At 41.2% G+C, this 12,365-nt stretch overlaps 1 protein-coding gene across 1 annotated transcript in view; it reads left to right on the top strand.

The window, feature by feature from the left end:
* Nucleotides 1-11,724: 11,724 nt before the first annotated feature.
* The window catches only part of KIF6 (kinesin family member 6), a 344,907-nt gene continuing 344,266 nt past the window's right edge, over nucleotides 11,725-12,365 (top strand). The window contains exon 1 of the mRNA XM_053602779.1: nucleotides 11,725-11,884. Coding sequence (XP_053458754.1) covers nucleotides 11,819-11,884 — 66 coding nt within the window. The 5' untranslated portion in view covers nucleotides 11,725-11,818. The remainder of the gene's footprint in view (nucleotides 11,885-12,365) is intronic.

Genomic DNA, 12,365 nt, shown 5'->3' on the forward strand with positions numbered 1-12,365 from the left:
TTTTTTTTTGCACCTTTTGGTCGGGGCTGGGTTTGAACCCAACACCTCTGGTATATGGGGCTGGTGCCCCACTCCTTTGAGCCACAGGCGCCACCCTGCACACTTATTTATTTTGTTTGTTTGTTTGTTTGTTTGTTTGTTTGCAGTTTTGGGCCAGGGCCAGGTTTGAACCCACCACCTCTGGTATATGGGGCCAGTGCCCTACTCCTTTGAGCTACAGGCACTGCCCAATGTATACTTATTTTAAAAATGAAAAACACTATATTAAAATTGTAATACTCTCTATATACAGATAACAAAAGATGAACACAAGTCACATTTGAATACCTCTTGTATTCATTGCAGAAGTCAAACATGGCTCGAATATTACAGTTGTTATGCAGTTATTGCCTTTCTTAAAATGTGTGTACACTGTTTTGGCATTCTTTGTACTTACACATACACACACATATATATATACACATACGTATTTAACAAAAATCAAATAACATTTCAGTTTGTAAAGTGGCCAAAAGAGGTCAACGTTATGAATGAAGAGACAGGTGGCAAATAAACCCATAAAGAGATGCTCAACATCTATTCCATTTAGAAAAAGAAAATTATAACTACAAGAGGACAAACTATTGATAAATGTAACATAATGGATGAATTGCAAACACATCACACTGAGTAAAATAATCCATGGAATATACATGGAATCATATACTGAATTAACTGTATTTATTTTGTATATTTTTGTATATTTTAAATAATAAATAACTTTATTATTTAAACTTTCTTCCATATACTAAATAAACATATACTAAATAAAGGAATCATATACTAAATAAACATTCTGGAAAAGGCACAAGTGTAGGGATGAAGAATAGATCCGTGGTTGTCAGGGTCCCAAAATGAGAAAAGGATTTGACAACAAATGAGAAGCATGAAAGAATTGGGGTGGGGTGGGGTGATAAACTTGTTCTGTATCCTAATTATGGTGATGGTTATACCACTCATGTGTCTGTCAAAATTCACAGAACTATTCATTTTAGCAGTCACATCCTGAAAGGGGGTGTCAGGGATTGACCCCACCAGTGGTTTCTTTGCTATATTTGTTCATGCAGACAACAGAACATATGAAAAGAAAACATCAGTGGGATAATTCCTGACCTCCCCATTGGTATGTTACTGTTTTTTTTTGTTTGTTTGTTTGTTTTTACAAAAAATGGGTTTTAAGCAAATTAGGAAATTTTAAAAAGTTAACTCAACAAACATCTAACATTTGAGTTTTATATGCCAAGCACTCTGCTAGAGGTAGCATGGAACACAAAAAATGAGAAAGTCATGGTTCTTGCCCTTGAGGAGATTTAAAACTGCAATAGAAAGGCATTAGGCTAGATTAGATACATTTTCACTGAAAACGGTACTAGAGAGAGTAGCGTACATGAATATGCAGAGGTGAGAGTGTTTAAGGCAGGAGAGATGGAAACATCGCTCTATAAATGTGGTGGGAAATGAAAACTTGTGAATTTCAGGGGGGGCTTAAAAGATAAGTTTGATTTATTAGGCAGGGATCGAAGACGGGGGAGAAGCTGGGCCAAAGGAAGCCCAGAGCAGACGATGAGTACTGTGGGTGAGCAGGCTGTGTGCACGCGGTTCAGCTGGGTTGGAGGAAAAGAAAACAGCGTTGGTGCTCACTCGTGGAGTGTCGTGGTGGTTTAGTAAGATAGCCTTAATTCAGTGGACAATGGGAAACCATGAAAACGTTTGCAGAAGGTCTTGACTTCATAACAGGATTTCCGAAACATATTTGATCATAATAAGGCACTTAAAAATTCTAATGTAGTGATGGAATACCAACATGTTGGTTGGGAGAGTCGCTGCCAGCTTTTTGTCAAAACCATCCTTTATTTGGCAACTGATCCACAGAAAAAAACATTGTATAGTAAAAATGTTTAGTGTATAAAAACCATGGAATATTATCAAAACTCTACATTGACATTATGAAGCATAATGCAGATGTAGCTCTGAATGGCACTAAAGGGACAGCTGGTTGGTAACTCGACCTACGCGTCTGTTTGAAGGGGGGGTGTCGTGTGTTCTGTATCAGACGCTCTTGTGTGGTTTCCTGTGACTTGACAGGATGTGAGAGTACTCTTTCTTAGAGGCAGATCCTGTTATGTGGAGGTGGATAACTACATGACTTGGAACTGCACACACGTGTTTGGTAATTTTCTAATGTACACTTAGGAGAAAACCATCAATAGTGCTGACTGTAGATGATACCATTAATGATCTGCTCGCATCTCCCTGTCCACTCCAGAGATCAATGTGACTTTGGTGAACCTTCCTACACACGTCAAGAGCATCCAGTCTCCAGGTGGGCACCTCAGGCATCAGTGCACAGGGTAAAATGGAAGAAGGGGAGTATTTCCACCTTGAGGAACAGCCCCCCACCAGTGAGGAGCAAGACGTATTGAATAAATACCACCCCCTCGCTTTTCAGCAGAACAATGCTGTGATATGTTATGTGCACTCTTGTAGAGAGTCCTTGGTGCGACTGAGTCCCAGTTTCCCATCATGGCAACCCACCCGTAAATGCACCCATCACTGGTTGTCCTCCTTTCTCTGGCTTCTTGGGATGACCTCTCAGAGAAACTCCTAACCCCAAATCCTTGCCTCAGTGTCTGTTTGTGGGGGTGGGGGTGTCTTCACCCACCCACCCCCACCTTTAAACTGAAGAATTCAAGGTAATGTGGCCTCCCCACCTCACCCCCACCAGGCATCTTTTCACCAATTAAACAAATACATTATTTGTCACTAAATAAATATTTACTAAACACTTACTATGTATGTACAATAGGAATATGATAGTGAGCAAAGGAAAATTGATATTTGCCTTCATTTGACCTAGAATCTATTATAAGTGGCGGTGATAAAGTCCAGGGCACTAAGGGCACAAGCAACGAGCGCTGCCTATCCAGTCTGAAGGGGTCAGCGGAGGCTTCTCAGAGGCAGTGATGTTTCAGCTGGGGTCTGAACAATGAATGAACAAGGGCACAGAAAAGAAAAAGGAGAGGAGGAAGAAAGCTGTTACAAGCCGTGTAACTTAGGAAAGATTCCTTTAGTGTTGAAGGGAATGAAAATTGTAAAGGAGGAAGAGCAGTTATGAAAGTGCCAAAGGCTGCCTTTATCAGACTTCTGAAAACTCATTTTAACATGAAGGGAAAAAAGATGCATAATAATTCAATCGGTGATTTGTAAATGGTGCATTCTTTTTAAATTAAAAATAAACTGATTCCTAGATTCATTAAATGTTTCCCGGACATCCCAAAAGAAATTCACTAACACGTATGACAGCGGGCCGCTTTGCTCCAGCACTTATCAGGCCATCAGATCCCTTCTGCTGTTTCCCTTGATACAAATGGTAACGTGCTCCCTTTATCACCCTGGGAAATTTGTTGCCACTCTCTTGTGTCTGAAAAGGGGGTTGGAAATGAACAGTGATGCTGCGTTTGTTTCTCTTGGTTACTCAGTCTGCTGGTTATCTTTGTTTTCTCAGGTAAGAGAGAAGAAAGTAATTTTTACCATGGACATATGAAACTCAAATAAAACTTTAAATCTGTCAGGTTTTATTGATTCCTTGCAACTCGTTATGCATCCATTAGTTCATTCAAACGCATAGAAGTCTCTAGTATGGCCTGAAGCTTTGTTAGTCACTGGACATAGAGAGATGAACAGGGGGCAGTGGCTCCCCTTAATTGATGGGGGGGGGACAAGAAACACTAATACAAAGGGACAGACAAGACACAGCTGCACAGAGGAGGGTCTCTAAGTTTGCCAGGGGAGATGGGAGTGCTGGTCCCTGCACAGCAGGTGACATTTGAGCTGGATCTGGAAGGATGGCTTGAATTTTCCTAAAGACAAGGTGGGAAACAGCACTGCAAACAAAAGGAACAGCACTGACAAAGGCGTGGAGACATGGAAAAGCATGGGATGCTTGAGAACTTCAGGAGATCGGAGGCTGGAGTGCAGGGTCTGGGAAGCGGAGGTGGAGGAGCTGGTTAGGGTTATGAAATATGTAAAGGACCGGGGGCTGGGTGCAGTGGCTCACGCTTGCAATCCTAGCACGCTAGGAGGCTGAGGCAGGTGGATTGCTTGAGCTCAGGAGTTCAAAACCAGCCTGAGCAAGAAGGAGTCCCTGTCCCTAAAAAATAGCCGGGTGTTGTGGCGGGTGCCTGTAGTCCCAGCTACTTGGGAGGCTGAGGCAAGAGAATCACTTAAGCCCAAGAGTTGGAGGTTGCTGTGAGCTGTGACACAATAGCACTCTACAGAGGGCAACAAAGTGAGATTCTACCTCAAAAAAAAGAAAAAAGGAAAGAAAGAAATAGATATAAAGACAGTTTTGGACCAGATTATGAAGGACCTTTGGACATGATTCTGTTTGTAACGGGAAGGATTGGAGTTCTTCAAACAAGGAATGTCTTGAACTGATTTGCATTGTATAATCTGGTAGCATTTGTAGAAAAAGGAATAAAGGGAAGGACAAGATTAGAGACAAGAAAATCAAAGATAGATCTGGCAAAGAGAGACTGAAAACCAAAATAAGGCAATTAGTAGTGAACATGGAGGTAACAAAAGAGAGACAAAAGTTAGTCAGGAGGTGGATCATCAGAACTCAGAAACTAGATTATCTGGGTATAGCTTATACTACAGAAAGGAAGCCACAAAGGAGGTTAAGCCTCAGCAGCTGAGTCTATCATGATGTTATTCCAACATGTACAGACAAAGGTATTGTTTCAAAACTCCCCCAAAAGGGGGTCCAGCCTTGGTCCTGTCACTCAACACACAAAGAGCTAATTATGGAGACAATGAAGATTGCCTAGGAAGAAAGGAATTTTAATGTGGAAGATGTCTGTCAGGAGAATGGGAGCATTAGTCCCAAACCCACCTGCCTCCCTGACAAAGGGCAAGAGCTTTTATAATGGCTTGTGGGATGTAGGTCAGGTTGCCTGGTGGGGTTTGAAGTCATGGGGTCTTCCTGTGGTCTGATTGAAGAATCAGCTTTTTGATAGAGTCCTGTGAAGAGGCTAGTTAAGTCTGGTTGTTAAGCTTGACAGGTAAAGTCAGAAAGAACAGAAAATAACTTCAGGAGGGATCATTTTGCAAGTCCAAGTACAGTATAATTTTGGAGGTGATTCCATGGAATATGGGAGACAAAAGGCAGACCGCAGGAGGTTAAGAAGTGAATGGGATTCATGCTTCTATGAGGACAATTAATGACAATTTAGGTCACGGTGGGGGTGGGGGAAGTGGAGAGCAGAGAGAGGGAAGGAGGGAGGGGCTGGGAGTTCGGTGAGTGCCACACCTTTTGGGAGCAAGACAGGATTGCAGGAGGGACTTTACCTAATAAATGCAATCAGTGTAACCTGGTTTATTGTACCTTCAATGAATCCCCAACAACTAAAAAAAAAAAAGAAGTGAATGGGAGATTAGGAAGTTGAGACCTGCATAGATTAGACTGCTAAATACTCAGATTCAAATGGATCAGATGTGGTTGGATTTCGTGACAGTGATAAACCTATCAGGCACTCTGCTGTGTGAGCCATTTTCTTTCATGTTTTAGGTTATGTTATTCGTTGGTGAGCATTTTTTCTAATTCCAAAATATGAAAAGAAACACGTTTAAGTAAACACCCACAGAGGATTGGACAGGGTAGGTAATTAGAAGAGAGACATTCTAGAACTATTTTTAACTCAGCCCATCCCTTGCTTCACTAAGATGCTGTTGAAATATTCAGGTTGTTTATGAGGAGCCTGTGTATAAATATACAAACAGTCATAATTTCCATTCAGAACGGGAAGCTTTACCCGCCTTCCCTCTATGCCATGGCACTGTTATTCGGTTCATGTGTTACACTCTGTAATCCATGAGAGCCTGGGCTGTAATTCCATATGGCTGGCCACCAGCTTTCAGGCCTGACTGGCTTTGATGTTGTTGCACAGGGGAGCCCCAGGAGGGCTGCAGGAAGAGGATCAGATAGTTGGGAGAAGAGGGGACTCTGCCTCTTAGCCAGAGAAGTGATGAACTACCAGGGAGAGAACCCAGCATGATGCTAAAAATATGGATCTATCATTTGATAGGTAAAGAAGGATAATACAAGTTTACCAACCCCGACTGCCCCCACTGTAGTCCTATAAACATAAATGCTGGTAGGTTTTGTGAATTCCACTCTGCTGTGTGTGGAAAGATGGTTATGTTAATGAATTTATGCTTTAAATTAGCTGAACATATTCTCAAAAGAAAATTCTTTGCTGAAATTATATATTACAGATTTTGTGGTTCCCTTGCTCTGCAATTTACCAGCATGCTGTTGTTATTTAGCATTTAATGAGCACCAGAGATTGCTGTGCGTGGTCTCTACTTGGTTCAGAAATGATAGAATAAATGGCCTCTTTGGACTGCCTGGTAAAGGGAATCCTTGTCACATTGACCACCCCTATGACTGATAAATGGGAAATTCCCAATGAAGGTATCTTCTGCAGAAAATATGCTCTTCTTTCCTCACCTTACTATTCCTTTCCACAAAATCTTCAATTAAGACCGTTCAAGAATCATGCAGAACCTAAAGTTCTGCCCAATATTCCAAAACACAAAGGAACAGTTCATGTCAGTTGATTTCTGTTCCATTAATATTGTTATTTACTAACAAGCAGCAAAATTCTGTTTACTGACCTTGCTTCTTAGAGGCAATTATTAAGGGAAGATTTCAGTCAAGTGTTTTCTTTCCTATTGGTGAAGCCTCTAGCACTTTTCTCAACATGCTTGTTCATCGGATAATGGGGCGTGGGGGGGCTCATGCTGTGACCATGAAGGATTTTTGAACAAACTAACATAAATCCCCCAAAGCTATGAATAAAATAGGGGATGGGGAAGTTTACTGCAATTAGGTAATTTATGTACATATTCTATATCAAAATTACAGCTCATAAAATTTTTACTGGTCCCTCTTCAGGCTTATAAAATAAAATGATGCATTTTATAGTTGTAGCACCAACAGCTAAAGAGGTATTTGAAAGCTAGAACTGGAGCATAGTTTCAATTTTTCTTAAGAAAAAAAAAAATACAAGCAAACAAAACCAATTTGCCTATGGGCTAATTCATTTCAGGCACAGCTTAATTTCATTCATATTTGGGGTGTATAAGCCCTGGCTAATTTGCCTAGTGTAATTATCTGTTGTATTGGCAATTGTAGAGCTCAAGAAGCTAAAAGATTCTTGAAAAGCATCTTACTTCCCACATTTAAACAAGTAGATAAGGTACAAATAATAGTACCAAAAATAAATCCAGTTGTGGGAAAGTTGCTGTAACTTGGAGATTTAATCTCAAAACCTACTCTGTACCTATTACAGCCATCTGTTTGAGATTTAGGTAAACCTGTTGGAGGCAGTGGGCCTGGGAGTTATAGAGGAGGGTTATACCAAGAACAGAAACAAAGTTTGAACTGGGGCCCACAGATGTGCTTTATTTAGGCAACATAATGATTCAACCATTTTGAATGTGAATGTTTTTAGTTGGGGCACTAGTCTCTAGTTCACCATGACCACTCCCTGTGGTCATATGCCTGTCTGTCTGATGTATTTATGTCATTGGTTTGAGTTTACAGTCCCTGGTATGTCTTATGTACATATTTATGCTGTAGTTTCTGCTCTTTAGGAGGCATTTATAATCAAAGGCATCTAATGCAGAGATCAGAACCCTTTGAGTATGAGCATAGTCTATTCATCAGACACCATGCTAACATTTATACATGCACATACACATTTGATCTCCATGATAACTCCATCAAGTAGCTGTTATTATTATCTCCCCATTTATTGGATGGGGCAAGTGAAACTTAAAAACATAAATTACTTGCCAAGGTCACACCCTTAATAAGGACAAAGGATTTGAACCCATGCTTCCTCCCCATCAAAGCATTTGACCACATGACCCCAGAGCTCAGACAGAAAGTGTAAAGTTCTCATATCCTAGATCTATAGATTTACCCCCAACCTTCCACAAGATTCCTCTCATCAAAGGCCACTTTGATGAAATCTTTAAGAAGCCTGGATTTCGTGTTTCAAATACCCTGACTCCTTTGCTCCTTTACCTTCCACTGTAAACTCTTAGAAAATGCCAATTTTCCAGGTGGCACCTGTGGCTCAGTGTGTAGGGTGCCTGCCCCATATACCGAGGGTGGCGGGTTCAAACCTGACCCTTGCCAAACTTCAATAAAAAATAGCTGGGCGTAGTGGTGGGCACCTATAATCCCACCTACTGGGAGGCCGAGGCAAGAGAATCGCCTAAGCCCAGGAGTTGGAGGTTGCTGTGAGCTGTGTGACACCAAAGCACTCCACTAAGGGCGATAAAGTGAGATTCTGTCTCTACAAAAAAAAAAAAAAAAGAGAGAGAGAGAAAGAAAAAAGAAAATACCAATTTTCCAAGAAACATCTATTATCTTTCTCTTCCTTGTATCGTCAACCTCCCCTTATTTATTAGATACATTCCTCTAGTTATAAAGAAAAAGACTCTTCCTTACTCTAGGCTCCCCTGGCTTTCACCTGTATTTTGCTTTTCATAACCCTTTACAACCAAGCTTCTGCCAAAATAATAATAATAACAATAACAATAATAATAATAACCTGTCTTGGCTACCTCCAAGTCCTAACTTCCCATACTTCTCAAGACTCCTACAGCCTGACTTTTGATCCCACCCCTCCACTAAAACCTCTACCTAAATTACTAAGGAGTTTCTGGGTGCTAAATTGAATGGGTGTTTTCAGTGCATCCTCTTTACTGTCCGACACTGTGGAATACTTTCTTCTTTTCAAAAAGTTCTCTTTCCTTGCCTTCCATGATACAACATTCCCTTTTCTCCATCAGACCTACTTTCAGCCTCTTTTGTTGCCCTTTTCAGCTTCTTTTGAAGCCCCACTTCCACCTCCAACCATCAATGTTAAGACTTCACCTTCAATCTTCTAGAATGGCTCAGTCATCTTCTGGGGAAAAAACTCTGTGATGACTCTCAAATCCACACTTGCAGTCATGGCTTCTTCTTAAACTCCATCCAACTGCTTGTTGAAGTCCCAAGGGCACTTGAAATTTATCTGTCCCCATCTCCTCATTTCCCCCTCTTCCTCATTGCCATTTATTTTACCTGTCCAGGTGAATACCTACATCATACATTCAATTTCCAATCTTGGGTCATTTCTTCCTAAATGAAAAGGCCCCTAAAGTCTTCATAATAAATACTTTTCTCTCCTCCATTCCTGGTATTGTTACACCTGTTCATACCTCATTCTTTTTTGTTTGTTATGCATTGATTAGTTCTTTGAGTCTTATTATGTATAGATAGTTCTATGAGTTTTGACAAAATGCATATATTGTATAATCAAAATATAAAACTGTTCCATTACCTCCCATGTTCATCTACAGTCAATCCCTTTTCTATCCCCATCCCCTGGAAACCACTGATAGTTTTTCCCTTTCCATAATGTCATGTATATGGAATTACAAAGTGAGTGACTTTTGAATTTGGCATTTTTCGCTCCACATAATACATTGGAGATTTAACTATGCTGTTGTAGGCATCTGTAATTCCTTCCTTTTTATTGTACAGATATACCAGTTTGTTTATCTATTTACTAGCTGAAGAACACTTACTTTGTTTCCATTTTTTGGCAATTGTGAATAAAATCACTATAAACATTCGTGTTTAGGTTTCTGTGTGAACATAGTTTTCATTTCACTTGAGTAAATACCTTGGAATGGGATTAGGGGGCCATATGGTAAACCATGTATAATTTGACAATAAACTACAAACTATTTTTCAAAGTGGTTGGTTCATCTTGCTTCCTTATCAGTGATCTTTGAGAGTTCCAGATGGTCTGTACCCATGTCACCCCTTGGTATTATTGATTTTATTTTATTTTTGGCCATTCTCAGAGATGTGTAGTAGTATTTCATTGTGGCTTTAATTTGCATATCATTAGTGATTAATGACACTGAACACCTTTTTGTGTGAGTTTATTTGCCATTCACAGATCCTCTCTGATGAAGTGTTTGTTCAAATCATTAGGCATTTCCTTCACTCTTTCTTCAAAGGGATTGTTTGCTTTTCTATTACTGTGTTTTAAGAGTTTGTGTATTTTCTAGGTGCAAGTTCTTCATCAGATGTGCATTTTGCAAAAGTTTTCTCTCAGTCTGTGTTTGTCATTTTATTTTCTTTAGAGTGTCTTTTAACAACCCTTTACTTTGAAGTAATTATAGACTCATGCAATCGTTAAAACAATACAGAAAGAATTTGTATACCCCTCCCTCAGTTTTCCCCAGTGACAACATCACTCTGGCACAATATCACAATCAGAGAACTGACATTTTTGCATCTATCAATCTTGTCTGACTTTTGTCAGTTTTATATGCACTTATGTGTGTGTGTGTGTGTGTGTTTTGTTCTTTGCAGCACTGTCATATGTGTAGGTTTCTGTGACCACACCAAAGTCAAGATACAGAACAGTCCATCACAAGGATTTATTTTATAACCACACCCTCCACACCTCCCTGGTAACCACTAATCTTCTATCCATCTCTATAATTTTGTCATTTCAAGAGTATTATATAAATAGAATCATACAGAATTTAGCTTTTGAGTCTGGCTTCTTTCATACAACATAATTCTTTAGAAATTCATCCAAGTTGTTGCATGTATCAATACTTATTTCTTTTTTATTGCTGAATAGTATTCCAGTTTGTTTAACCATACGTCAACTGAAAGGTATCTAGGTTGTTTCCAGTTTGGGGCTATTACAAATAAAGGTGCTATAAACATTTATGTATAGGTTCTTTTTGTGTGCAAACACAAGTTTTCATTTCTCTGGGATAAATGCCCAAGACTTCAATTGCCAAATCCCATTTCTCTGGGATAAATGCCAAGAATGCCAAAGTGTTTTCCAGAATGACGGCACCATTATACAGTGTGTTTTACATTACATATTCCCACCACTTCTCTGCATTCTTGTTAGCTCTGGTGTTGTCACTATTTTCTTTTTTTATGTTAGCTATTCTGATAGGTGTATGATGATATCTCATTGTGGTTTAATTTATATGTCCCTGGTGGACAATGTTGAACATTATTTCATATGCTAACAGTATTTAAGGAGCTCATCCTTTCATGACATGACCACTGCATGGGAAACAGTCCCCACTCTTGCCCTTTCCAAAACAGAGCTAGTCAGAACCCCTCTTCTACTCCTACCATAGCATAGCCCTTATCCTTCGGTTGTGATTTTCTGTTGAAAATCTCCAAATGGCAGGGTCACTTTTGCTCTGCTCAGAAGGCCCAGCAGGATATTGCCTATCACAGATCAACTGCCATTTCTTTACTTAATGAGTGGATAATAAAGGGCAGAATGACTTCAGTGCTCAAAAAAAAAAAAAAAAAGGTAAGGATACAGAGAAAGAATGGGACAAGGAACAAGACTAGGCATGGTGGTTGGACCCTTTAGCCACTGTCCAAGATGGACCTTACACCCTGAGCCCAGACTCTTGCTCAGGCGCATGCGTAGCCCCCGCTCTGCCCCGCCTCAACCCCGCTCTTCAGCTTCTCCCTTTGGGCCGCCTCCTCAGTCTGCGACCAATTAGGAAGAGGAGGCGGGACCTTGGGTGCCGCGGTGCTCCTTGGGTAGAGTCCCTAGTAACTGTTGCTAAGGCTGCAGATAGCCAAAGGAGGTGCGAGTTCCGAAGTTTTGGGAGCCACGGCCTTAGAGAGGTCAAGGGTCAGTGCAGAGCCAAGGAGATGGTGAAGCAGACGATCCAGATATTCGCGAGGGTGAAGCCCCCTGTCCGGAAGCAACAACAAGGGGTACGGGGCGGGGCAGCCAGGTCGCCGGCGCGACGGGACCTCGGGAACTGGGGGCGGGGGTCACGTGAAGGGGCCCGGCCAGGGGGAGGGCTCGGTGGCTGGCGCTGATGCTGCCCGGAGTCCAGCACACGGTGACCGAGCTGCCCCTCATCCACGCAGACCCCTTCACAGTGCTCTCAGGGGTGCGAATGACACCCAGGCCCCTCCCACCTGACAGCCCTGCGGGCACAGACAGACACTGCACGAATCCACTGGAATGCGCCCGGCCACACGTGCCTGCGGTGGGCACACTAGTGCATGCAGTGTGCCTGTTGGTACACTCACTAAGACTGAACCTCAGCCACACACAAGCACTTACTGCACCTCTCTGGGAAACTGCCACGCAATTCTACATACACAGATTCAAGTCTCGCACACTCGCTTCACTCACCTGTCTAGCTATTAAGCTGTTTTAAATGTAGTGACCTACAGCATCTAGTTT

This window comes from Nycticebus coucang, chromosome 9 (assembly GCF_027406575.1).
Source record: "Nycticebus coucang isolate mNycCou1 chromosome 9, mNycCou1.pri, whole genome shotgun sequence".
NCBI classification, from domain to species: Eukaryota; Metazoa; Chordata; class Mammalia; order Primates; family Lorisidae; genus Nycticebus; species Nycticebus coucang.